The sequence below is a fragment of the Mus musculus genome, chromosome 7, assembly GCF_000001635.26.
Source record: "Mus musculus strain C57BL/6J chromosome 7, GRCm38.p6 C57BL/6J".
NCBI lineage: Eukaryota > Metazoa > Chordata > Mammalia > Rodentia > Muridae > Mus > Mus musculus.
The window spans coordinates 17,001,081-17,028,812 of NC_000073.6; the positions used below are offsets into that span (position 1 = coordinate 17,001,081).

The 27,732-nt window shown below is 52.6% G+C and overlaps 1 protein-coding gene across 4 annotated transcripts; it reads right to left on the bottom strand.

Moving 5' to 3' along the window:
* Positions 1 to 3,559: 3,559 nt before the first annotated feature.
* Ppp5c (protein phosphatase 5, catalytic subunit) lies at positions 3,560 to 26,834 on the bottom strand. Of its 4 annotated transcripts, none has more exons than NM_011155.2 (13): positions 26,613 to 26,834; positions 21,335 to 21,576; positions 14,318 to 14,465; positions 8,795 to 8,916; positions 7,913 to 7,978; positions 7,534 to 7,632; positions 6,646 to 6,751; positions 6,024 to 6,166; positions 5,827 to 5,914; positions 5,252 to 5,292; positions 4,980 to 5,158; positions 4,181 to 4,262; positions 3,560 to 4,091 (listed from the first exon to the last, which is right to left on the bottom strand). In NM_011155.2, the coding sequence occupies exons 1-13, from the start codon at positions 26,731 to 26,733 to the stop codon at positions 4,029 to 4,031; spliced, it is 1,500 nt and encodes a 499-aa protein (NP_035285.2). In that variant the 5' UTR covers positions 26,734 to 26,834; the 3' UTR covers positions 3,560 to 4,028. The 4 variants fall into 4 exon arrangements, with proteins under 4 accessions (NP_035285.2, XP_017177532.1, XP_030098096.1 ...); XM_017322043.1 differs by lacking the exon at positions 26,613 to 26,834 and adding an exon at positions 26,348 to 26,530 and having other exon boundaries at positions 3,567 to 4,091; XM_030242236.1 differs by lacking the exon at positions 26,613 to 26,834 and adding an exon at positions 24,276 to 24,443 and having other exon boundaries at positions 3,567 to 4,091.
* Between the last annotated feature and the right edge of the window lie 898 nt (positions 26,835 to 27,732).

Here is a 27,732-nt window from a genome sequence, read left to right on the forward strand (position 1 = left end):
TGAACATTATCCTAAGACTGATTACACACCTAATTGTATTTCCCTGTGGTCCTGACCTTCCTTGCTTTTGAAAAGATGAAGCTATTGACTTCAAAGTGGAACCCAGGGTATTATGCATATCAGGCAAGTAATCTTCCATGAAACCACACCTTAGGGCCTCACCAGATGCTGGGGGATTCTAGGCAGAGGCTCTACCACTGAGCCACGCCCCCAGTCCCTCACTGGGGGATTCTAGGCAGGGGCTCTACACTTGAGCCATGCCCCCAGCCCCTCACTGGGGGATTCTAGGCAGGGGCTCTACCCCTGAGCCACGCCGCCGGCCCCTCACTGGAGGATTCTAGGCAGAGGATCCATCTCAGAGGTATAGTTCCAAGCTTTTCGGTTTCCATCTGAACGAGTTTGGCTGCCACTCACTGTCACAAGAATAAAGTGAAAGAGCTCAGGCTCCCAGACCCAGGCTGAGGAAAGAAGGTTGAGAATTTTGGGGGAACAGGAGGTGGTGGTGATGGATCTTTGGAGGAGCTTCCTGGCTTCACTCCTGCCATCTAGCCCTACTCCATCTTTTTTCTGAGGCCTGTACACATCTGGAATCAGTCTCTTAGCCATCCTTAAAGATGAAGATGCTGTGCGAAGTCCCGTGGAGTCCCTCGCGCTCTCTTATTCTTTGCTGTCCCTGGCCAGCCAAGATTAACCAGCAGCTTTTTTTTTCTTTTTTCTTTTCTTACCTCATTACCCTTGACCATGACCACCATAGGGGGAGGGTATGTGCAGGGACCACTTCAAGACCAGGCAGGAAGCATCTGTGCTCACCTGGCCGATCATCTGACTGCTTTCTCGTTCTTATTCCCCATAACCACGTTTCCCTATCTCAAGTTTAGGAGGTCCATCATCAGATGAGCCAAACTGGGTTCCTATTTCAGGGCTGTGTGACTCTTGGCGAGTCATCTACCCTCTCTGAGCCAATTTCCCCATCTGGAAAAAATGCTCACAGTAAGAGCATCTAGGACTGGGATGTAGTCTAGTTGTTGCTATCTTGCTACCCCAAACCCAGGCTTAGTGGTGCATGCCTGAAACACCAGCACACTGGAGGTAGACGTAGTAGGATCAAAAGTTCAGTCATCCTCCACTATATAGGAAGTTTCTGAGCAGCCTGGGTTACATGATAATACCCTGGCTAGCTGGGCTAGAGCTTTAAACAGAATAGAACATCACTAGTGAGACAGAAACATTAGCTTGTATGGGTTTTGTAACAGGTGTAAACTGCCCTCCTCCCATCTCAAAGGTGGATGGGTTAGGACACGCTACTCCACCTCCCCCTGCACGCTTGTGCCCTGAGAAGTGCCATCCATCGCTGGTGGGTTTTTAGCTGTGGTCCTGGAGCACCACCTGGTGGTGGATTCTAGTCTAGTCTGGCAGGGACTTAGGGATGCAGGTCACCTCTTGTCCCCAGGACCTTCATTCCTTCCTCAAGTCGTTTTAGGCCCATGTCACACACCTGGAAAGTACTGTTTCTCTGCCTGAGTGACCCAGGGGCCCCTGGCACATTTTTAACCACTGTGCATGGATGGGTAGATCCAAGTCCATTCCCTACAACTTGGTTTCAGTCTAGAAATTATTCACTCCGCCAGCAACAGTAGGGGGTGATAGTGAGTCAGACCTGGAGTCCCAGGCTGAGTGGCACCTTCCCAACTTTTGCTTTGCAGAGTCTCCTTAAACCAGGCTGGCTGTGTAGCTGGGGATGACCTTTCACTCCCGATTTTCCTGCTTCTGCCTCTTCAAGTGCCTGTGTTCCCCACACTCCCACCCTAATCCCCATTCTAAACTTACTCTTTCACCTGGTGTGTGGTGAAGTCCACCTATGTTCTGCTCCCAGGGTTGAATGTGGGAAAGGCAGAGGACAGGTGGGAGCCTGCAGATGGAGTTCCTACCGGTCTTGGCACTGGACTTTGTTGTCCTCTCAGGCCCTTACTGGTTAATCCTGGGTAAGTGCTTTATGGCTGAGCCACATCCCCAGCTCTTCATATTGTCTGGGACTCCTTTGCTGGGCATATGATGATTTTCAGGGAAGATCAATTAAGGATTGAAGACCCTGGCAGCAGGTGGCCTATCCAGATATAAAACAGCAAGCTTTTTTCAGAGGAAAACATTGTCTACCTCCATTTAAATAAAACAAAACAAAAAAAAGTGTGTGGAGGTAGGGGTGGAGGACAACTGTGTGTGTGTGTGTAGGAGAGGAAATGGGGAAGTGTTGGCTCTCCTCCCCACCAGGGAGCAAACCCAGGCTCTTAGTCTTGGTGCAAGCAAGTACTTTTGCCCACTGAGCTGACTCACTAGCCCACACTGTTGAGGCCCTGTTCTCAGGCTCTCTGGCATGCACAGATGGCCACTGTTGGACTACACAGCCCCTACTGTGTGACATATGTCCTGTTCTGTGCCTTGAGAGGACGCTGACACAGCATGCACTGTTTCTATATCAGTAAATCATGGGAAACTCATGGTCTGAACAAACATACAGAGAAACTTCATAGCCCAACTAAAAAAAGATGTATGTTATTACTGGGGGTGGGGCATGTCTACCACAGCCTGTGTGAGGATCAGAGGGCAACTTTATGGAGTCAGTTCTCCAGTTTTTGTCAGGGATCCAACTTGGACTTTGAGAGTAGAGATTTCTAAACTCGTGACCTAGCTGGAGGACGCAGGGCACTAAGGGGTGGGCCTTGAACGTTCCTAGCTGGCCCTGCTTGAGATCTCTCTCTTTGCTTTCTGGCCTCTATCCTGTGAGAAGCTGACCACGAAAGCTCCTGCAGTCTTGACCCAGTACAACCACGGTCTTTCCTGAATGATGGCGCAGTCTTCTCACCTGTGACTAGCAGCCATCCCTGGAGCTGCTTCTGTCAGATGTCCTGCACAGTGTGGAGAAAAGAACCTGCTATAGACAGGGGCAGTCCTACAGGTTGCTAGGGGTTTGCACAGAGCACCGGGGACTATGGAATTTTCTGAGAGGTTGAGTATAATCCACCTTCCAGCTTGGAAATAAACACCAGCCACACCTGCTGGCCACATTCTCAGTTATAGGATTCTGAAATTCCTCAAGCACTACTGAACTGAAGGCTCAGGGCCTCTCAACCAACAGTAGCAACGGAGGACTCCCAGGCCAGGGAAACAGCAACTTCTCGGGCAGACTAGCTCTCTGGGCAGCCCAAGCCTTGTTTGCCCCATGAGCATACAGCAGAGCAGAACAGTTGCTGAGCGCTGTCCCTGCTGAGGACAGCTTGGGAGCCCAGAGCACTGAGCATGGACTTTGCGGTGCTGTTGGGAGATGAGGGTTCAGAAGGCTCCGCATGCTCCACCCACTATGCCGTTTCCTTGCAAAGCTCAGCTAGAACAGAGGCTTCTGAGGGGTCTGAGGTCAGCCTGCAGCCTGCACAGGTCTCAGGGGTCCGACGATACTTCTGTGGTGACTCTTGTCCTGTGATGTCCACATCACTGAGGGGCACCCAGAACCAAACTGTACCCACCCTGGAGGGGCTTGTACGTGGTGGACACACGTCGAGGTGGGTTTGAGATGAGGTTTGACTTACAATAATGACTTTATTTTATTTTAACATAGTTAATTACAGAACATAAAATAGCTGGGGGGTGGGCCCCAGCCTTGCCCCACCCTGAGGCTACCAGGAGGAGGCCTCCCTGATGACCCTCTTTTGGGGTCTTCCTATGGCAGGGTCCTATTGCTTTACCAGGGGAGGAGCCATGCAGGTGAAGGGGCAAGACCTCCTCTTGGCCCCACCCCTACCCAGGCTGGCCTTCCTCCAAATGCCCAGGCTGTGCCCTACCTCCAGTCTCCTTTCTCTGACCAGGAGCCTGTCGTCTGCTGCCCCACGCTGCCCCCACCCCCTCTGCAACCTAAAGGGGAATAAATACAAACTTTACAAAGTAAAAGGGGGTCCAACGTTGCCCTGGGGCGGGGCAGCAGGCCGAGGGCGGGGCCATTCAGCTGGGCAAGTCCCGGCTCACTGCTGCTGACAGCCTCACATCATTCCTAGCTGCAGAAGCGTGTTGGCGTATGCCATGGGCTTGACATTGGGGTGAGGCTGCAGCAGGGACAGAAGGAGAGAGACAGTCAGGAGACTTGCCCATACAAAGCACTCGCCCAGGCAGTGCCCTGTCCCAGGTCACTCACCACTGCTGTGAATTGGTGGAACTGGGGCCGCAGGTCGGAGCCCTGGAGGTGGATGTAGGAGGCTTTGTTTCCCATCTGGTCACTGTAGGAACAGGGGCAGAGGGGCTTGTGTGGTTGGGGCTGGAGATTATGAGAAGGTGGGGAACAGAGGGAGGGAGCGAGGTCTGAGACAGGAAGGGGATGCAGAGGAGAGGAGAGAAGAGGGAGACACACTTGCCATGGAGAGATGGTGGTGCCAAAGAAACCACAGTGAAGGGCTGGAGGAAAGCCACGGAAAGGTGGGGGAAGCAGAGGCAGGAAGAGGCAGTGGGAGAGCTGGAGACCTGACCTCACACTACCCTAGCACCAGAGGTATGTATATAGTACAGGGACAGAGTGACATGACACCATGAGGTCACAGCCTATCCAGAAACACAGCCCATACAGCCCTGAGTCCTGGCTTCCTCTTATAGATACTGAGAGGAGAGAGTGGACTTGGATGAAAAGGCCTTGCTCCAAGGGAAGACCTGACACCTGGGGTTGGGGAGCAGCAGAAGGCCCACAGGTGTTCATTATACTACCATGTATCCACTCTTAGGTATCCTTCCTCTGGTGGAAGTTTCCAGTCAAAGCCAAAACCTGCCACTGCCATGGTGGCTCATGCCTGCAACCCCACTACTGGGAGGCCAAGACAACAATCATGCTGCTAATTTGACACCTGACTGGACTAGAGTAAGACCCTGTCTCAAAAGCCATACATTCATAATCCACACAGAATAAACCCTGTGGCTTGGGCAAAAAGTGGGAGAGGTAGACGCACCAATAGTTGGGGGCAGAAAAGACAGTGACACAGCGGCCACCATGGGCCACCTCGTAGCCCTCGGCTTTGACTTCATGGCTGCGGATGATATAGTCCAGTTGATTCTCCTCCAGGAAGGCCTTGGTGACATCAGGCCCAAACTGGCAACTCACACCACGCTTGCTGACGGAGCGCCCATTCTGGTAGGAGCAAAGGAACAGGAGACTCTGGGTAAATAAGGGCCTGGCTCCACCACATCTCAGTCCAAACCCAAAGGCAGACACCCAGCTCACCTGTGGCTGGGGATCTGACCACAGCAGGTCACACATGGGACCTACAGGAGAAGGGAACAGTGTGAGACTTACCTGTTTCCCAAGCTTCCTCAGACACGTGCCTGCCCCACAGTACAGCAGGGTTGCAGAGGGGCTGTTGAGCTGGGCCCAGTTTTCCTGTAGCTCTCAGTCTATCCATTATAAGCCTGCTGCTGGATGGAACTTTTACCACTCCAATCTAAGAGCAGGCCCTCTTCTCGTCCAAAGCCTCCTGTGGCTCTCCACTGCCCCAGCAGCAAACCCCATGTTCCTACCAAGATCTGTAGCTCTCAGGGCGTGGCCTCAGGCCTTATATCTAGTAGGAACCTCTGAGGGCCAGCTCTAGTCACCCCACCCCATCAGTCCCTGCTGTCCCCTGAATTGGCCACACCACTGTCAGCTCAAATGTTACCACCCCAGAGTTCATTTCACCCACATCATCCATGTCCTCTCTGATGTTCCCAGCCAACAGTCCCACACATTCAGGTTGCAGGTGGGAAATCCACATAAGGTCTGTGTGGGTCCAGGCACTCCTCTCTGTGCCTGAGTCCACTCACCTGAGTCTGGGGGCTGCCGATTCCGCTCAATCTTTCGGATGTCATCCAGAGTGACACCATCTTCGCTGAATAGGCCTCCGTGCATGATCTAGGGGAAGCACGAGCCTCTGTGAGGGGAGGAGCCCCCGCTGTCCCCCCATCCCACCCTACCCCCAGCATGTTGCCTGCATGGTGGGAGAGGCCCTGAGACTCCTCACCAGCACTTTGCCATTGATACACTGCGCCAGCGGAAGCCACTCGAACACCTCGCTGAAGAGCTCATACATCTGGGCTGTGTACTTGGCCTTCACCTCGCCCTCGAACCCGTAGATCTGGTTCATGTTGTCTGTCTCGTGGTTGCCTGGCCATAACAGAAGAACAAGAGAGGACCCTCAGCCTCCAGTTTATTTATTATATACCTATCTGGTAATTTCAGGTACAGACCTGGGGACAAGATGGCATTGCTCAATGATAGCTGGCTGGCACTGAACCTTGATAATGAGAGCCCAGCTCAGTACTCAGATGGACCTTTGTGCTTAGATTAGTGTCCCCAGGAGGCTGTTCACACTGCTGTGTGTGCATTAGAGAAAGGCACCTTTCGTCCTTGAACCTTCTGTCTGGCATCTGCCAGCAGAGGGCACAGTGACCACCACACTGAGCTGCCTATGGCAAGTGCTGCCACCTCTTGTGGTGCTACTGGGGTGGTGCACAACCTGCTCAACCTTATGTGGTGGCCCCGCGGTGTACAGGCTTGCTGAATTCACCAAGTGCGTGGCTATACTACTCTAGGCTTTACAGATGAAGACAGAAGCCCAGGAGAGAAGGAGAAACCCTCCTCACCTCGAAGTAGATGGAAATGATCTGGATACAGGAGCTTAAAGCCGAAGAGGGTGAGGATCACTTCAACGGAGAAGGAACCACGGTCCACAAAATCGCCATTAAATATCTTTCTTGTTAAGGAAGCTGTGGTTCAGATGGCAGATGGGCCAGGAGGGCGCAGTCCTGTTCCCTTGGCTCCAAGGCTTCCATCTCCAAAGGGGGTGTATCCCTGGTCTGCCTTTGAACTGAAGCCCCAAGGAAACAACCTCACCTGTCTTGAGGAAGGCAATGGCAGAGCCTAGGCAGCCAGCTGTTCCCTAAGAGCAGTCCTCAAATTACAGGGGACAGGTCCTACCTCCCAAAAGCACAGAGCCTAGGAACCCTACACAGAAACTATCCCATGTCAAACATGTGAGAAAAGTCTGGGGTGTGGCTCAGTGGGTGGAAAGGATGCCGAACACAACAAAGCCTTGGGTTTCATGTCCAGCACTTAATCAACTAGGTGTAGTGGCCCATGTCTACAATCCTAGCATGAAGGAGATGGGAGGTCAAAAGCTCAAGACCAGCAGGAGACTCAACCAAACCAAACCAAACCGAACCGAACCGAAACAAAACAAAACAAAACAGAAACCCAAGGCAAACCAGCATCCTGCTCAAACCCCCCCCCCCAACCCTGTGAAGAAAACCCTATCACCCCATGGTACAGACGAAGGACAGGAGAGATGGCCTGCTGGGTGGAAGGGCTGGGTGGACAGGTGTACAGGGTTTAGTGCTGCCTGTGTGGTACTTTGTAGCAGGCGAGAGAGAAGCGGGGTGAGGCCTACAGGTGACTCGGTATCAGTAAGATGAGGTCCCTATGTTCTTCTCTGGTGGGGTCCCCCTGTCAACATGGGATAGTGCTGAGGATACATAGGGGTTGGTCTCTGAGGGTAAACCGTTGAGCTCAAATATGTTGAGGAGGTCGTAGAACTGGCCATGGGTGTCCCCGCACACTGTAATCTTCTCTGTCTGAAAGAAAAGAGGCCACCGGAGAGGGAGGGGCCCAGAGAGAGATGTGGGGAGGGGGCAGAGGGGAATGAGGGGTGAGAGGTCACAACAGACCAAGAAAATTCATGCAAGACACAATGGGAGGGACACAGCAATGAGGAAGGCAGACAAGGGGGAGGGAGGGCTGTCAGGTACAGAGAGGAGGGAAGGACGCTCAGGTGGGTTAATGAGGTCCTGAGCTGGGGGACCTCCCGACTGCTGCCCCGCTGAGACCACATGCACCCTGCCATCCTGGGCGCACCTCTTTCAGCGTCGTCTCCACCAGCGTGCTCAGCTTGCAGAGGACTTCTTTCACCTGTACTAGGATCTGGAAGACAGGCCAGACTTTAAGTGTGGCTGGCTGGGGTGGGAGTAAAAGCTGCTACCCTTCAGAGGCCCACAGAAAGCCTCAGATGCCTGGACTACTGGGTGCTACCCAGGGACAAGAGAGGTGGCCCTCAAGTGGTGATCTGATCTGGCCTATGTGTCATTTAAACATCATCATCAGGGGCTTAAGACATGGCTCAGCAGTTAAGAGCACTGACTGCTCTTCCAGAGGTCCTGAGTTCAATTCCCATCAACCACATGGTGGCTCACAACCATCTGTAATGAGATCTGATAGCTTCTTCTGGTGTGTCTGAAGACAGCTACAGCGTACTCATATACATAAAATAAATAAATCTTAAAAAAAAAAATCCTGAAGGAATCACACTACAGAGTGACAAGCAGCCTCCGTCCCCCGCCCCCGAGCGGGGTTATGGTTGCTCAGGCTGGTAGCACAGGAAGTGGCTTCTGTTAGGGCTAAGCACCAGGGGAAGGCAGCGGCCTCATCACAGGCGAGGCAGCACGTGTGTCTAGTTCTGTTGTAGAAATGACTTCTATAATCTGAGACCTGTCCAGCCCATGCACGTCCTCTCTTACTCCTGTCCCCAACTTAAGCCAACCACACTCTTCAAGAATTCCTCTGTCTCTGCTTCCTGAAGCTCTGAGCTCTGCCCGACACTCTGCCCAAGTGCTGTGGTATCAGATGAGGTCAGTGTAGCTCTCAGCACAGTGCCCAGCACAGCGCCTTGGCCTAGGCGGGCTGGCAGTGGCAGGCCCATTCCCGGGTCCCAGGTGTGTGTGGCACAGGAGTGGGTGTTACCTGGTAGGCGCACTTCCGGTGCAGTTTCTTCTGATCCTTGTACCACTGCATGAGGTCTTTCATGAAGGTGATTGTCACTTTGCCATCCTCAAGCTTGGGCCCGCTGTACTCATCTTCAATGGCTGGTGTATGGACAAGGGGGTTAGTGAGGGGCTTCAGCCGAGGAGGGTCAGGAAGGAGACCTGGTCCCCAGGGATGGCGTAAGAGATTGGGCAATGAAGTTTCCCACGGTACTGTGGTGCTCCTGATCTTAGGATCAGCTCACAACTCCTGCAATCCTGGGCCTCTGGCCAGTTGTAAGCAGTGGCTTCCTGCTTTGGCAACTGTCCTTTGGGGAGCTGTTCCCCTCCCTCTGCTCCACATTCTAAACTCAATTAGCAGTGGCTAAGGGGTGACTACTAAGTAATCTCTTCAGATTCAGAGCCCAGAGCACCTGCTCACCTTCGGGTGACATCGGAGTATGAGCCACCCTCCTCCCTAGTCCAGTGCATCAGCAGCACACAGCGCAGGGAGGGTTAGGCTGCACTGCACTCATTTGCCCATCTCAAGAATGGTGGGCACCATGCTCCACAAAGTCAAGGTCCACTGTGGCCGGAAAAAAGATGACGGCACACACCCTGAAGGACGAAGACCCAATTCTACATGTGGTATCCTCTCCTAGATAAACCCCTTGTAAACCAAGTTCCCCGAGTGCGTGTGTCTGGGAGGGAGACAGACATGCTTGCTAGCTCCTGACACATTCTTAGGTGGCAGGTCTTCAAATACGGTTTCTCCATCAACTCCTGGCTTCCAGGTACTGGCTCCTCCGTGTTAAGCAATGGCCAGTGCTTTAACCCAGTGTCTATGCCTACATAATGAAATCTCTATAAAAACTCTGAGGCAAAGACAGGTCTCTGGGAGCTCCTAGAGTCTAGGACCTAGGCAGCAGAACCCATGGAGGTTGCTGGAGGGCAGTTCTCATGCCCATGTGCCTTCTCTCTGCAGCTTTTCATCTGTAGATTGTGCAACAGACTGGTAAGGACCCCTGTGAGTTCTGTAAGTCACTCAACAAACTAATGAAACCTTAAGAGCAGATTGTGGGAGCCCTGATTCACACCCATTGGGTCAGAGGATGGTCAAAACAAATTTGGAACTTTGAACAAGCGTCACTGTGGCGGTGGCAGGTTCTGCACAAGCACCACGGCACACATACATACACACATACATACATACATATTCACTCACATACATACATACATACACATACATACATACATACACACACTCACATACATACACACACACACACATACATACATACATACACACACACACATACATACATATTCACTCACACAACATGATAATCAATGAATGTTTTTCAAAAGTGGGGAGTGGTGGCTTGGGGCTGTGCCTCAGTTTGTCAGAACCGATTTGAATCTGAACAATGTGCAGATTGGGGGGTCTGGTTATTGGTGGGAGAAATCTGGATACAGCCTTGGTGACCAGGAGTCTGTGCTGAGTGCTAAGAGATGGGGAAAGCCCACGTGCTCTGCCGATACATCGTCAGCACTAGTGTTACAAGTGGGATCTGCTAGGACGGCTGTGGCTCACAGAAATGTGGTAGGGGAAGGAACAAGGTAAGAGGGGAAAGTAAGGGCTATGACTTCTGGGTGGCCATGTGGTCACCCACTGTACAGGGCTACAGCTGTGCCATGCTCTCACTTAAAGCACCAGCTTTACGCTCTATTAAGAAAACGTGAACCGCTCAATCTCTTGGCCAAAGTTTCCAAAGATGGCTAAAACTGCAGTAGAAAGAGTGTAAGGTCTGATGCTGGCCTGAGACCAATGTTTTGGCCTCCAATAGCAGCAGCCAGGGGAAAGTCACACAGGGATAACAGACATCACCTCCAAGACCTCTGGTCACCAAAAGTGAAAAAAGGGCCAGAGGGAAGACTTAAAAAGCACTTCTGAGAGCAGAGGGCCTGGGGTTAAGGGGTTGTCTGTGAGCCCATTATCAGCTTTCCAAGGAGCCTCACTGCAGTGTGTTCTAAAGGCTTTGGCTCAGAATGGTGCAGAGCAGAGGGACACACCAGGCTATGCGATGGGTAGTGTTAGTTACTGTCAACCGGACAGAGTCCAGAATCACCCAGGCAGCTGATATGTCTGTAGGATTCTCTTGGTTAACTGAGGTGGGAAGACCTGCCCACTGTGGGTGGCACCATTCCCTGGCTGGAACCCTAGACCATGTTAAGAAAAAGGAGCTGAACAGCAGTGGCTGCACACAGTCATCTTTCTGCTTCCTTATTATGGAGGCAACATGATCAGCGCTTTTAGCTGCTGTAGCCCCAGCTTCCCTGCATGGACTGTACTGTGTGCCAACACCCCCTTTCTCTTGCGCCCCTGTATTTTATCATAGCAACAGGAAAAGAGACTAAGACTTGTATGGCACTGTGCAGATGGCTGCACACACCCCAGACATGACAGGGTTACTCTCCAGGAACAGCTTGCCTGGCAGACTGACCACCAGCTACTGTAATGTCTGCTCACTTTATATGGGGTGCCAGCCTCTGCCATCAGTGCCGAGAGGAAGGACACCCCAGAGGAGCAGCTGATTTGTCTCTTGTGCAAGCCATACGGGGTGGTGGACCCTTCCTGCCCCAAAACCAAAACCAATTCAGAAGCCCTGCTAGACGTGGGTCCCCACTCCCCCTTATAGGACTGAGATGCCACTAAAAACATCAAGCAAATGAGCAAGGACAAATGAGCAGACAAAGAAGGAAGAGCTCGTCACAGGAAGGGAGCTATACTTAGGGTTATTAAGAAAACAAGACAAGGTTTACTGGTACGTGCATGCAATCCTAAACTTGGAAGGCCACGGCAGGTAGATCTCGAGTCTGAGGGCTTCTTGAGCTTTACAGACAAAAAAGATGAATAAAGGAAATGAAGAGGAGGGACTGGCGAGATGGCTCAGTAGGAAAAGAAAGGCTCTTGTCACCAAACCTGGCAACTGAGTTTGGTCCCCGGTACCCACATAGTGGAAGAAGAAAACTGGAGAGCTGGGCTTCCACCCACAAGCCATGGTGTGTGCCTTCATCATGCACATACAAACACCCCCACACACACACTCATCCCACCCCACATACATGCACAAGCAAAGCCAAGAGGAAAAGGGTCTAAGCACAACACGCCTTCACAGATGGGATGGGGCCGGGCAGCCCCCGCCAGAGCCCGAACATTTAAGAGAGTCCACAATGTTTGCTCTATTTACCCCCTTTTGGACATGTCTGACATTTCTAAGAGATCATGGTGAGAAATCTAGTCAGAAATTGCTTGGAGCAGCAGACATACTAATAATACAAAAATAACAAGAGCTGAGATTTTAGAATAAAGAGTAGGTGCTTTGGCTCACTGACCCCACCCTACCCTGGAGACTACAAGCAGTAGATCAAAGGGTTAGAGCGGATAGAAAATTCCCCAAGACCCCTTGATATACACTGGGGTGCCTAAAGAATAAAAGGCTGGAGTTGGAGAGATGGCTCAGCAGTTAAGAGCACTTGTTGCTCTTGCAGATGCCCCAGGCTCAATTCTAAGCATCCGCATAAGTGGCTCAAACTACCTGCAACTCCAAGCCCAGAGGATCAATACCCTCCTCTGATCTCTGAGGGCACCAGGCACACAAGTGATGTACAGATATACATACACACTGGCAAAATAACCCATACACACTGAAATAAAATTAATAAAAGGCCTCAAAAACAGGCAGGCAGGGCTGCAAGTAGGAGGGTTCACAGGGGCTGATGATCTCAGCACAGGTGATGGACAGACCCTTCCAGCTGGCCGCACTGTGGATGGACAGTGCATCGCACTAGGCTGGGCGTCAGTCCTCTTCCTGGTAGGGCTAAGTGAACATGTAAAACTGCAACTGAGCTTGCTGCCGGAGCCACCCAAGCCCACGTCATGTGTGGCAGGGACGGAAGGGCTGGCCTGGGAACATTTCTGTGCAGCAGTCCCAGGCACAGCCTTGATTGGGGCTTGGTCACAGCAATTCAATGTGGGGGGCTTTCTCTACCTTGCTGTAGGACACTGACTGAAGCTGTCATTGTGTTGAAGGGCACAACCTGAGACTCCATGATGGCTAGGTAAGTCATTCGAGGGCCAGTGCTCGTAAGCTTCTCCCACAGTACCTGGGGAAGCAGGGAGGAACCCTCAGGAGCAGGGGAACTCTCTTCAAGGCTGACTCTAAGAAGCTGGGTACTGACTGAGGAACAGCTCTGCTAAGCAGGACAGCAAACTGGGTGGTGTTGAGGCCCATGTCTGCACCTGTGCCAACGTAGTCAGGAAGGCGGGCAATGCAAACTGGCCTGGTAAAGAATGTGTGTGCTGGGAGGCTGGACACCACTAAGGCAGGAGTGGCCAATGATCATCGGTCGTTTCTAGGCATCTCCAGCACACATGCTAGAAGGCCCGGCTGCAGGAAATGAATGGCCATGGGAGCTGCAGCACTGCAAAGAGAGCCGAGTGCAGACACGTCCTTAGGTACAGCTCGACTACTGGTTGCCATGGGACAGTCCTGTGGCTGAACTCCCTGAAGAGCTGGTGACTCAGGGTGATGCTGGTGGCCTCAGGGACTACAAATGGGTTGTGACAAGACTCAACACTGACACTGCCTCCAGAGATTGCTCTTAATATCTGATTGTGGCAGGGAACCATGCTCCTCAGAACCAGGTCAGCAGAGAAGAGGAACAAGCACCCAAAGAACTGGCTGGCTACGATGAAGGGAGATACCGGGCATGATGACTCTGCTCTGTGAGCCCAGCACTTGGGAAGCTGAGGCAGGAGGACCATCATGAGTTTCAGGCCAGCCTAGCCGAGAATGCGATCCTTTATGTCCCTGCCCCAATAAACCGAAACCCTGGACTTGCACACCTGAGAAAATCTAAAGGGGTATGTGCCCGGATCCACCTGTCATCTGGAAGACAGCATAGACAGGACACAGCTCTTGTCAAGAGAAACAGATGCCACAATGACCCCATTGTTGTTTCTTCTTCCCCACCTCCCCTCCCAACTGTGAAGCACTGTCACAGAGTATTGGAACCCAGGGGAGTCTTAGGCATGGCACCACAAAGCTTATGCCTGAATTCTTCGAGACCTGATGAGGGCAGGTAATGTCCACACCCCATCAGGCAAAATCAAGGGTGACAGTAAATAATTTGGCCACCTCACTCATAAGACATGGTGGGGAAATGGAAGCAACACGTTTGGCACCATGCACCCTGAGCCTAACCAGAAGGGAATGGGCCAAGGCAAGGCACCGGTTAGGATGCGACAAAGGAAAAATCCTGACAGCCTGAGCTTAGTCATAAGGGTTCCCACTCTTATGATTAAGATGGAGGGGAAGGACTAGGATGGAGGGAGAGGGCTAAGGAAGACAGCAGTTGTAGGTGACACCTTCATTCTCAGATGTTCTCTGAAACCTTGCCTTTACCCACCAAGCATAGCAGGGTTGAGTGTGTAGGGGGGTATACAGCCAGGCCTACTCACTCATGCTTTCAATGTCCAGAGAGTCCACGACAGAGCGTCTGTGCTCGTCACCCGCAATGGCCCTCTCAAAGGCCTTCTGCTTCACAATCTTGCTGCACTCCTGGTACTTCATCTTGGCATCCTTGTCATTAGGCTTCACTTTCACCACCTGGCCAGGAAGAGGGAGGGAGGGAGGTGTTACTCTCTGGAGGACCAGCCACCTATCCCAGATGAGCCACCAGGGGCACTGTGATCTCCTTGGTCGACACTGCCCGGGGCTGAGTCAGACCACCCAGGGGCTATCACAGCTAGCAGGGCAACCCTGGACTTGTGTCACCCAGGACTGTTTTTACATCCCCACACCAAGCATAACAGAGCTGCTCCATAGGGTGGCTTTGGAGACCAGGACTTTAGCCTAAGCAGGTGCCCTCTCTAAACAACTCTGATCTTGTTAAAACCAAACAGGTGTCCAGCTGAACACACAGGTCTCAGGTTCCCAGTGCAGCTGGTGGGTGAGGCTAGAGTCTTAGAACAGCCTGGACTCTTTGCACCTTAGTGCTCCAATCTAGGAAGTGGGGGCCTGCTGGAAGGACCGAGGACTTGGTATACAAGAGGACTCTGTAGGCGGCAGTCAGTCACTTGCTTTCTCTGGGAGACTGGGGCTCCAATTTTCCTGTTTCCTCTGGTAATGGGGATAGGAGACACAGTTCAAGTCCCAGCTTAGTCAGTGATGATGGGGGAGCCTGGGTTATCTCAGCTGTCGTCAGTTTCTCCTCTAGGAGGGGACAGTGGCAACAAAGTTCCCTCCGAGAGTAAATTAGGGGCCACTTTAAAATATGCAATAGTCAGTTGTGGGTGGGCAGCCTTGGGGCACAGTAGTTAAGAGAGCCTGCCTGCTTCCTGTAAGCCCGACCGAAGCCCAGGAGCGCAGAAGACAGAGCTGGGCCTAGTGGTGCATGGCTGCAGTCTCAGCACTTGGGAGATGGAAGCAGAGGACTGTGAACACCAGCCTACTCTGGGCTATGGAGTGAGACCCTGGGCAGCAGACTTCTCTGTGCCTCTGCTTGGTTACCATAACTTTAACTGGACCTGCCTGATATTCTGATGTTTAACTGATTCCTCTGAGATTGAAACATTCCATCCTACAGGGACGGTCTTTAAGCAGAGAGGTAAACAACTCAAAATAGCTTTCAGGAAGTCCCTGAAACTGACTGGACTCACTAAGCCTTTCCCTGCCAGAGTAAACAATGAAGATTGTGAGGAGTATCCAAGCTACAAAACGAGGACCAAGACCAAACCTAGAAGAAACAAAAACTAGTTGAGGTGCCTGGAAGGTGTTTAGACCAACTGAGTCACTTGGAGAGGACACTCTCCAACATGCTGAACTGCTGTATGCTGTGCAGTATATTCCAGGCTTCCAGCTTTGTGAGCTGTCACTCATGCTAGATTGGGCTTTGGCGATATGACTTTAACTTTGAGTTATTTCTGCTCCTACTGTAAGTAATCCCTTACCCATACTCCTGTAAGTAACCCCAATAAAACCCACTGCTTTACCATGTTGGTCTTTGGTGGTATCTGTACTTTGGTCTGCTGTGGGTTCCAAGTACACATGTGTTTGCACACACACCCCCCTGCACCCTCTTGTCACTCACCTGAGGACCTACACAGCCACCCTAAGACTGGGTTCCCCACAGCTTCTGTGCTATTAGATAGAGAAGGAAATCCTAGGGCTGGTCCTCAGAATGCTCCCCCACCCCCAAAGCTAGCTGGCTGAGTGAGTCAGAGTCTGGGCAAAGACAACCGCTACTCCCTGCAGGTGCTTGGCCAGCAGTAGACTAGGCAAGCCTAGGCTGGGCCATCTGCCAGACAGCTCAACTGGGGTGTGGGTGTGGTATCAAGCTCCAGGGCTGCCAGCTTTAGGCAGCTCCTGGAGCCCTTCCCAGGGAGAGGCAGGCAGGCCAGGTTCTCTCTACTTCCCAGGATAAAGTCCACATGGCTCCAGGCCTGGACCTCAAGGCCCACCCCCACCCTATCTTTTTTTGTAGCCTGGTACTGCCTTGCTTGCTGCAGCAAGCAAGCACTCTTACAGGTCCCCAGGATGCCAGGTCTCCTGTAGCTGAGGCCTTTTGGTCATGCTGCCTTTGCCCACACATTTCATTGTTAAGTCTAACCTCCTTTCTGCTCATCTCCCCCAGGAAGCCCAAGGCTAGGGACAGGCTGCGTCCTCAGCAGAGAATGAATGCCTCCTAAAGGCAGAAAGGGTAGCAAGCAATTCCTAGGAGATGTATGTGTCTTCAGGTAGGCTGCAAACTAAAGAGGAAGATGGAGCTGGGTGCTGCCACCATGGTGAGTGACCCCTACTCACTGTATTCTCCATAAATCTTTATGGGGTGGCCAGCACAATCTCCACTGGACAGAGTGGTAAAGTTATTAACCCAAAAGTCAGGGTTCTGTGCACTCCTGGATGCCAGCACTCACGTGGGGCAATGCCTCCCTCCTGCCACCTCCCCTTCTGTTGCCTCTCACCCCCAGAACAGAGGCAGAGCTAAAAGTTCTCCAGGTTCTGGGTTCCTGCCTTCCAGGACACGTGTTCTGCCCACTCAGGACCCCAGGTTCTAGAAAACAGGAAGCAGTGCTAGTACTCCATAGAAGGTTGGTCTGAGATTTTACTGCTGGGCCCACCCTTGACCCAGCTGCAGCAAGCAAGCACTCTCAATTCCAAGGCCTGCTATACCAGTGTTGAGGAGAACTAGGTCTGACTGGCAGAAAGACAAGCTCCTCTCCCGGGGAAGGGTATTTGTTTCATACTACAGGGTTCTTCAGAGGCCCACAGCATCAGAACTCAGTGCCAGCACCAAACATCTTCTCTCTCTTTTGTTTGAGTCAGGGTCTCACAATGTAGCCCAGGCAGGCTGGGAACTCAGAGTGATTTGTTAGCCTATAACTTCTGTCTCACAAGTTCTGGGATTAAAGGCATGTACCACCACACCTGGTCCATAGACATGTTTTAAAAAGTGGCATCTGAAGCCAGGCGCAGTAATCCAATATTCCCGTGATTCTGGAAGCCCAGGCAGGAGAATGGCCTAGGAGTTCAAGGCCAGCCTGGTTAACATAGTAAGCAAGGCTCTCAAAAAAACAAAATAAAGGGGCCAGAGAGATGGCTCAGCAGTTAAGAACAAACTCCTTTTCTAGAGGTCCTGAGTTCAATTCCCAGCAACTACATGGTGGCTTACCAGTGTACTCATGTTAAAAAAAAAAAAAAAAAAAAAAAAAAAAAAAAAAGGAAGCCGGGCATGGTGGTGCATGCCTTTAATCCCAGCACTCAGGAGGCAGAGGCAGGCAGATTTCTGAGTTCAAGGCCAGCCTGGTCTACAAAGTGAGTTCCAGAACAGCCAGGGCTATACAGAGAAACCCTATCTCGAAAAACCAAAAAAAAAAAAAAAAAAAAAAAAAAAGAAACAAACAAGCCACAGACAATATACTCTATGTGGACTGCACCATCTGTGGCAGTGTTCTGTGATATCCACATGGTTAATGCAGACATTTCATTGTGTGAAACTGGATCTGGGCAAGATGCATGTGATGTACCACACTTTTAAAGAAATGAGATGTTTTAAAAAGCTGATCTCTCCAGGGACAGAAGGTCCAGCTCTATGGCACATACTTAATATTTGGGAGGTAAATAGGATTGAGGTTCTGAGGTTAGGTCCTCTTGACAGGATTAGGGGCTTTATAAAAACATAAAGATCAGAATAGGAGTGTGGCTCGGAGGCAAGCCTCTGCCTAGACTCTCCCAGTGAGGGGCTGGAGGTGTAACTCAGCTGTAAAATGCTATCACAGCCCCACGTTTCATCCTTAGCATTAAAAAAAAATACAACAAATGGCATTGTCAGCTGTTAAGGTTCACTGGTAGTCATTACTATAAGTCCTGGGACATGTGTTTGGGAACTTGGATTCACTGGGATTGCAGAGGCCATTCAGGGCATGCCCCTCCATCAAGACACTTGCAGCAGTTCCACTAACAGCTGCCTAGCTCTGTTGGCAACAAGAACTGCATTCCCTCCACCTGGGAGCAATCCAGACCATCAGAGCACTTCCGTCACTCAGGCCTGCTGTGGGCGCCAAAGCACCCCATTCATCAGAACTGGTATACAGGATGTAGACTAGTAAGAACCAACAGAGATTGGCCCAAAGGGGCCAGATAATGCATCACACAGCAGAGAAAAGCCAGGCTTCCAGCAGGTAGCCCAAAAGGGGCAGTCTTACACAACATACCCTTTCTCTAGTAAGTGAATCTACCAGGACATACCTAGCACCCGCAGGATAAATCAGGCGGGATACCATCAGTGAGTGCTACCTGCCCAGGGGCATGGACAGTGCCAGGAACTTACATGACACAGATAGCATGGTTAGGAACCTGACTCTGAGAACAGATACCACCTCCTGGGGTTCCTATGAGACAGCAGGAGGGTGACCTTTCTCATGTCTGAACCTCAGTTTCCTCATTGTAAATCAGGGATCAGAGTGGCTCCTGCAGTGCAGGGGACCCTGGTGATAAAATGACTGTTGCAGCATGAAGGTTGCAGGCATGTGAGTGCTCAGATAAAGACCAAGTGTGACTGTCCGCGGTTTGTCTGTATCACTCTGTCAGGCGTGTCACAATGTATGCCTAAGAACCTAAAGGTAAAGTGTATCATAAAGCAAGCAAGCCCCACAGACTCTCAGGCAGGGTAGAGTATAGGATAGTGTCCCAGGGCTTGCATGGCTGCCTTGTGTTCCAAATGCATAGGAAAAAACACAAGGAATCCCAACAGATGTGACCCAGGAAGGGGGTGGGCCCATGCGCAAGGAGTGTGTGCAGGGGCATAACATGGTCCCGTGGGAAGGAAGACTGGCTACTAAGAGTCCAACGCATGGCCCCCAAGTGGGAAAGCAAATAGAGACATGCCCAGGTCCTTGTGCCTTTGCAATGTTCTGGCACCAGCAAAAACTAGGGGCCAGAGGCCCACTTCACCATGACCTGGCTTTGGAGAAAATCTGGAGGCCATGGCTGATGCAAAGTGAAAGGCAGGCCCTCTCCAAATACACCTACTCACTCAACCCTCACAATGACACTTCAAGGTAGGCCTATGCGTTCCCTTGTTTGCAGGAGAGGCCCGAGGTGTCTGAAGACACACATATACCCAGGTCTGAGCTGAGCTGGCCACTAACCTAGACATCCAGAACTTGGAGTCGGTGGCTGTACACCTGACTCTAGCCCATAGGAAGAGATATGCTGGTGGCAGTGGACAGCATCTATGCTCATGCATGCACACATGGTACACATGGTGTTGTTTTAAGCTGTCTTTCCTCCAGCTGAAGATAGAGTGCTGCTCACACACAGCTCAACTATGGAGTGGGCTTCCTCCAGAGTGACCTTGCAGGAGGTATCTCCTTTCTATACAGGGAATACATTCACGCATGCACAATGCTCGCAGCAGTGTTGAGCCCATGTGCATACAGATGAGGAAACTGAAGCTGAAACAGACAGGAGGCGGAGTCATGGGCTCATTTGCTCTAACCAAGGCCACACACAGTTCCTGACCCAGAGGCCAGGGCCTAGCACATACTCCATGAACTCCAACATCTTCCAGAAGGACGTCTTGGGCTGGGAGCTGCCACAAGCCCCAGGCTTAGAGAACCCAGGCTTGTGCTGGGCCTTCACATGGCTGATAATTTAGGGACTGGATGTGGCTCAACCTCAAGCAGATTCTGCAAAGGCTCTGACTTTTCTCATTCTCCACTGACCCACAAAGACTGGAGCCCAGCTCAGATGCAGCGTGTCCACCATCTCCCAGCCTCAGAGAGAATGCAGTTAAGACGCCAACCTCAGCCCAGAGCGGCAGAGACCCTACACCAGAGCCACAGCTGCCTAGGAGGGGGCCACTGCTCATCACCATATTCCAGATTAGGACATTAAGGGACAAGGGCAGGGGACAGGCTTTGCTGCCCCTGCCCACCCCTTTTGTCAGTCAGTTCCTTGTCTCTTCTCACTCCCACCCTTTGCTAAGCCTTCACTTGGTTTGATCCTAGGCCAGGCTGAGTGACCAGCTCTCTCCTGCTGCAGACATGGCTCCTCAGCTCTCTTGGGGCCCTGTGCACACGACAGAAAGGGCTATGTACAGCAAAGAAAGCAGTGATCCATTCTGTACTCGGAGTCCCCTGCGCAGACAGCTGACTGTCCGGAGGAGAAGACACGCAGTCAGGGACCACACTGGCTCCAATGCCAGCACTGCCGCGCATCAACTGGAGCCTCAGCCTCCTCCCCTGTATGCCAGGGCAATCTCATCCCCCTCTCTGGGTGGCCACTGTGACTCAGCCAGCCAGTCTCTGTAAGGGGGCACAGAGCACGCCTGTCCCAAGTGGATGCTCTAGTAGTTCCTACTAGTAGTCATCAAGGTTGTCACAGCACATCACCTGTAGATAGTGGGGGATGAAGAACTGTCCTCTGGTCCCCTTTCTCACCTTCACAGGGGAGCATGTCCCTGGGGGCTGCCCCTCTATGTATTGCCCTGCTCTATATTCTTGGGAGCACTACTCTGTACCTACAGTCATTTTCCTTGCCTGCTCAGTGATATGGACTCCAACCTGCTCCAGAATCTCAAGCTATCAATGGTCTGTGCAGTCTCTGCTAACAACTGCTATCGTTACTAATCACCATCACTAATAACAGCCAAAGCAGTCACAAGGCTGAGCTATTATTGACCACAGACTATGTGCCCGTGCTACTCCAAGCATGCACACAGCAGACGCTGGGCCAGCTCTCAACATTCAGAGGTACACAGGAAGGCAGAGAGGCCAGGTGACTTGCCCAGGGCCACAGAGCACATGATGGTCAAGATGCAGAACAGGAACTGGCTAGAGGCCTCATGGCCATTACTTGGCCAGGCCCTTGTATAGAGGAGACACAGAATGGCTTCTCCCCACCTCTGGTGCCATCCCTCCACGTCCACCTGGCTAGGGTGCCGGGAGCTGGCCCATGCCCAAGGCCCGGCTCACCGTCTCGTAGTCACGCAGGGCAGCCCGGAACTTGCCCAGTGCCATGTTGCTGGCCGCCCGGCGGTAGTAGCCTTTGATGTACTTCTTGTCAAGCTCGATGGCCCGTGTGGCGTCGCCCAGTGCATAGCCATAGCACTCAGTGCGCAGGTAGGCCAGGCTGCGGTTGCCATAGTAGATGGCATTGCCGGGGTTCAACTCGATGGCCTGACTGTAGAACTTGATCGCGTTCTCGTAGTCCTTGGCTGTGGAGGAGGAGAAGAGGCATGAAGCTCTACTGCTGCAGGCAGAAATCCACCCTAGGCTGGGTTCCTTCTTACAGATGGCAGACTGGGATTCAGCATGGAGACCTGTCCCGGATGTCTGACCACAGCCCAGGCCTTATGGCTCAGACCAGTCTCCAGCACCTGAATCAATTCTACGCTCAGTCCAGCAAGGCTCAGGCGGTCCCCAAGACTCCCCATGATCAGAGGGATGTGCCAGGGAGTGCTAGGGCTGTGATCTGAGCCAGGCAAGATAAGAAAGACTGCCTGATCCTGTGGCTGTCCAGATGTTCAGGGAAGGCAGACCAGTCCAGAGCAGGGAAGACCAAGAGGATAAAGGGAGGAAGCGCCTTAGGCTACAAGGAAGAGGTACAGCAGCTTCAGAGGACCAAGACCTGCTGGTATAGGACAGCAGGATACTACAGCAGGCCTAGATATTGGGGCTCTAAGTATAGAGGGGCCAACGGTAACTTCCAGCCAAGGACAAAAGGTCAGGCTTTATGTGAACCATGCCACAGCTGGGCCCTGAGTTCTCCATCAACCTGTGGGATCCTCCTGTCTCCTCAACATAGTACCATCTGGCACTCCCCTGACACAAGCCAGAGGGCTAGTTCAAGGTCAGATCCCAGTCTGTATCAGCAGAGGTAGGTCTGACCCCCTCCTCCCAAGGATTCATTAAATAAACAGAACCAGGGCCCGAGCTGCCTCTGAGACCTGCCCAGGTTGGAGGACCATGTGCCAGGGCCACACAGCACCCTAGAACATATGTGCCTTCAAGCAACCTGAGGGAGAATGCCATATTACCTCAACTCCAGGTGGGGTGGGGGGTGGTGTTCAAGTTCAGAGACTTGGGCTTGGTGTCACATGTCCAGTGGCAGGTGGAGTGCCTAGGCAGGCAGAAGTGGCAGTGCCTCCATTCCCAACCCCTTCACTCCCACCATTGTGCATCTTGGTAGGAAGCTGGCACAGTACGGTCTGAGATACTGGGAGAGGTGCCTGGCTCTGCCTCTCTTAGGCTGGGTATACTTGAAGGACTTAAAACACCCTACCACTCAGGTCCTGCCCTGACCCCACTTCCCTGCTCTGTAGAACACTTGCAGTGACCTTTGTGTCCTGTTTGCTGGACCCACACACTTCCGAAGCTCGGTGTCTGTCTCCCTTCTCCAAGCTCCTGCCTTGTCTGGGATACAGTCCTGCCCTCCAGGGACTGCTGGTCTTTCCAGGAGTGATATCTGACCCCAGATAACAGTGACAAGTGCTCCGGGCTCAGACAGCCCAGGGGCCTGAGTCAAGCCCTGGGGTAGAAATGTGAGCTTGAATAACCTCATAACTAGGGTAGAGGAAGGAAGAATAAAGGAAGGGGAAGTGTAGACACTGAGACCAGAGCTGGAACAGCTGCTCCTAGGGGCACAGCTCCGCAGTCCTTCCTGGACTTCCAGAAGGTAGAAATGTCCCCTCTCAGGAAGCCCTATTTGACCTCCCCCAGCTTCCCTGTCCCAGCTCTGCCGCTCTGGTGGTCTCCCAGGCCTGAGAACCTTAAGATGGCAGGTCCTAGAACTTCCCAGAAGCCACCAAGGCAGAAAGACTAGCAGGCAGCGAAGCTCAGAAGCCTCCCCAAAATGTCAGTGCCTCTGAGGGCTTTGCTGTCCTGGCTGGGCTCCAGAGGCTGCTGGTTAGTACTCCAACCAGTGACGTGAGACTTCCTTAAGGGGACAAGGGCATGCAGCAGGCACTTAAATGCAGGTGGAGAGCCTCAGACTCTCAGGCTGCACCTGAGAACCCATACCAAACAGAGGAGGGAAGGAGAGTACAGGGAAGAGGAGGCCTCCACCACGAAACCATGAAGGCACTGACCGGCTGCCGCACCCCAGCCTGGTGCCATCCTTCAGCTGCAGTAGTATCTATCACTTACCCTCTAGGTACAGTGGGGTTCAACCGTTCATCTGTGCTCACAGAGGAGACCCCTGAATCATGATGCAGTACTCCTCACCCTCATCTCTCCAACCATGAAGACCCTTGGTTGGTGAGCACAGCCTTCTTCCTCAGGGAGGAGAAAGAGCAGAGGCTTGCTTCCCGTGGACTCTGACTGAGCTGGGCACTAAGCTCTGTCCCCAGAACCCTTACAGTGGGGTTGAGCTTACAGAGGAACCATCTACGTTTGGGGGTGGGGATCTTCTGAGTCCCTGAGATCCCCCTTTCCTCCACAGGGCCCCCTTCTCCCCGCTGAGACCAGATGCGTCTAACAGGGAGAGCTGCACCGAGCACGTGGGGAGGAAGGGGATATCCGCCTTCTGCTCACACACTCTGACCCTGGGCAAGAAGTTTCACTGTGAGGTGGCTTCCTCTATAAACCAAAGTGGCTGCTCTCTGCCACCCCCAATGCCCCAGGCAGGGTTCAGCTCAGGAGTGCCTGGCCACCACAGGTTTAATGAAAGCTAGCTGCAATTATTCTTTTTATTGGTATCCTTACTTATAGCCTGAGCCTGGGGCTCTGTGCTTGCCACTGCCTGCCCACAGCAGCGGGAGGCCTGGATCAGGAAGGGTGCTCCTTCAAGTCAGCTCCAGGCCAGGCCCCTCTGGCTGCCTGCCCAGCCCTAAGTTCCTGGGAGCCCAAACCTCAGGACCTGGGAGGCAGGGGTGAGGGTGAAGGGTCCTTCCCGATGGCTAACTCCTTCCCCTACCTGTCCTCTGCAGCAGTAGCCCAGTTTCTGGATGATCTTTTCAGGACCCAAGGAAAGATGGCCGCGCCTTCTTCCAACCAGTACATAGCTGGGCCTAGTCAACTGGTGCTGGTGGCCTCCAACCTTCCAAACCTTGCAAGCCAGGCTTACCGTCCTGATAGGATCTCTCACACTCATTAACTTCCCTCCCTTCTAGCAGCCCCACCCCGCCCTAAGCCCCGTTCTTTAGAAGGCATGAATCTGGACCAGCTTTAGCTCTCCAGGGCCTCTGCTGACAGCTCAAGTCCCCTCCCACCTTCTATGTGTAGCTGCATCCTAACCCTTCTAACCACCTCCACTTCTGCCCCACTCCCTAGTGCCAGGCTCCACTCACCTTAGCCACCTGCTCCCCTCCCCGTCTCTGGGCAGCCAGCCTCAGTTCCTCCCACTAGCCTGGTCAAAGGCTCCACCCCTCACCTGTCTTCCCTTCCAGTCTCCTCTCTCCAGCCTGGCCTTTGAATCCAGTCTCTGAACAGCAAGGAGGACCAGTACCCAAAGTAACTGGACCACTCTCCTAAAACCCCTCCACAGCTCCAAGCCACCGTTAGGATGACACCTATAAAACCACTCAGCCCCCGAAGGCTCTAACTCTGGCCTCACCTCTCTCCTTGGTCTTCACAATCCTCCCACCTCCACCTCCAGAGAGCTGGGATGACAGGCAAGCACCATGTCTGGGCTTATCCCCATGGGGGGTGGGCACCTTTCCCCAAGGACTCTAAATCCTTCTCACCTTCCCCCACCTCCTCCAGATCTGTTACAGCTGGGTCTGTTTCTCTTTTGGGCCATAGCTGAAAAAGCATCCCTAGGACCCCCACCTACTCCCTCTTGCCATCTGCCCCCAATTCTCCATTCCCTTTCAGAACCGAGACACTTGTGCCTGTTGGTCTCCAATTCCTCACTTGCCTTCACCAGCCAGGGTCTTCTGGGCTGGCAGCCTCTTTATCATCTACAACTGCTGTTAACGTCACCGCGTTCCTCTGGGAGCAAAAGCTCTGATGGACAGTGCCTGGGGCTAGGTGATCAGGCACGTGGCTTTCTTTCCGGAAGAACCTTGTTTTCTTAGCCTGTGGCACCTTTCCTGGTTTCTCTTCCACCTCAGTCACTTCTCCTCAGTAGCCCCTTTTCCGCTGTAAACATGAAAACTCCATCCTAGGTTCTCTCTAGATCCCACTCTCTGGTGACTTCATCCATTCCCAGGGCACCTCCAACCATAGGCTGGTTACACTCAAAATTTTCTCCAGTCCAGACTGGTCCCATCTACCCACTCAATGTCCCTTTTCGGACAGCGAAGGAAACCCAAAACTCATCTTTGTGACGAATTCAGATTTTGCATGCTCTGTCCCCTTATCTTAATCTTCTCTTGTATCAGTCTTCCCCTCGTACCCCCAGTTTCCTCAAACTCCAGCCAAGCCAGTCTGTTTTCAATCACTCTCCACCCCAGGGTCTTCACACAAACTCAGTGGTCAGGACCCACGTGTAAAACTCCTTGTCAATTCGCCTCAAAAAGCCTCTTTCTCCAGGCACTCCCGACCTCACCATCGAAAGCAGACTCTAAGCTGTATTTCCTGTGTTGTCACCTTGACCCAAAGTGATCATCACAAGTTTGCAATGATTGGTTCTGCTTAAATCCGAGTCATGTGTTGCATTCATCGCTGCAGCCTCAGAGCCAAGCACAGGCCGTGTAGCACATGACACTTATTTAATACAAGTGTACTGAAAGAATGAATGAACGGAGACATGTCCTCCCACATGGCACTCTTAGCCCAAGATCACCCTATTCGTTCCTGCTCCACCTCTCCACCCTACTCGTTTCCTTGGATCACCCCAAATCGCCTTCCAATATAATTATCTACCTCCATCCCCATAATTCCCTTCTCTATTGGGCCTTCTCTTCTCGGTCATACTCATCTCAGGCCTCCCCACTCGGCAGCGCCATCACTGCCCTAAACACATGTCACTATTTGGTAGCGCCCTCTTCAGGTCTGACCACCATTTAGCACCTCTGTCCAGGTCTCACATTTGGTAGCACTCACATGTCGGCCCCCTGCTTTTCCCCTATCGTGTAGCAGCGCCTGCCTCAGTCTCCCCAGTGAGTGGCTTCTGCTTGGTATCCACTTCTCAGCAGCTCTCCCCAGTCTGTCGTCCAGCCTGAGCCTCCTCCTCGCGCCTGGCTACTCTGTAGTGCTTGCCCGGCGCCCAGGCTGCCGCTCCGCGTTGCCATGGTTCCCCGCCGGGCCTGGCACCCCCACAGCCTGGGCCGCTGTCCACCCTCCCTCACCCCGTCCGGGCCGGGCGCACCTTTGAAGTAGTCGTTGGCCTGTGTCTTGAGCTCCTCTGCCCGCTTCAGAGTGCCATCGGCCGGGGGTTCGTCCCGGGGGGTCTCAGCACACTCAGTCCGCTCGCCCTCCGCCATCGCCATGCCGCAAAGCGACCCCCACCCTGGCAACGGCCGCTCGCGGCACCAGGCCGAACCGTCGCGAAGGAGTGCCGAGTGACCGCCGCCGCTGCCGCACAAGTGTCGTAAAGCGCGGGCCCCAAAGGCACTCCTGACGCGCCTGCGCGGCGTCCCCCCCAACTTCCCCCCCCCCCCGCCCCCGCCCCCAGAGCGCCGGGAGGACAAGGTGACCAGAGGGTATCCAGACCGTACTTGTACTTGTAGAAGTAGCCAATCAGAAAGGAGAGAAGGGGCCTTGTGGATGGGGGCAGGCCGGGAGGGCGCCTACTCCCAAAGTTGCGAGGCTGCAAAAGTTTCTTGGAGATCCCGGCTTCCTTTAGGGTTGGTGATTGGGTTGCGTTGCCTCCGGCGGGTGGGGCTGCTTTCAAACCAGCACCCTGCCCAACCCGGAGTTTGCTCTGGAGCTGGGTGCTGCCAATTACTCGTGTGACCTTGAACAAGTTTATCTCTTGTCTCCTCAGTAACCCTTTTGGAAAATGGGTAGTTTCTCAAGCAAACAAAATAAAACTTGAACGTTGCAAATCAAGGCTCTTTTTGAATTATTAACAAGGCATCCCGATCTTCAAGTCTTGACAAGTCTCAATTGTACCATGTTTGTTCCGAGCCCAACAGCATCCTTATTAATTTATTTTATTTTTTTATTTTGAGATAGGATTTAATTATGCAACCCTGGCTAGCCTGGAACTTGCTATATAAACCAGGCTGGCCTTGAATTCAAAGACCCAGCTGCCTGTACCTCCCAAGTGTTGGGATTAAAGCTTTGCATCATCATGTCAAGTCCTAGAAAAAACCTTTTAAAGGGTCATGGATGTAGCTCAGTTGGTAGAGTACTTGTCTAGAGTGCTCCAGGCTTGAGTTCCAATTCCAGCACTATATAAATCAGGCTGAAAGGTGCACCTCAGTAATTTGAAGGCTTGATAGGTGGAGGCAACAGTATCAGAATTTCAGGTTCAAGGCCAGCCT

Excerpts from the sequence above, each read along its gene's own strand:
- Ppp5c (NM_011155.2), bottom strand. The coding sequence starts at position 26,733 with ATGGCGATGGCGGAGGGCGAGCGGACTGAGTGTGCTGAGACCCCCCGG. Across the intron at positions 21,577-26,612 it reads GGCCAACGACTACTTCAAAG|CCAAGGACTACGAGAACGCG; the intron begins GTGCGCCCGGCC and ends CCTCCTCCACAG. Across the intron at positions 6,167-6,645 it reads TCATTTCCATCTACTTCGAG|GCAACCACGAGACAGACAAC; the intron begins GTGAGGAGGGTT and ends TGTTATGGCCAG.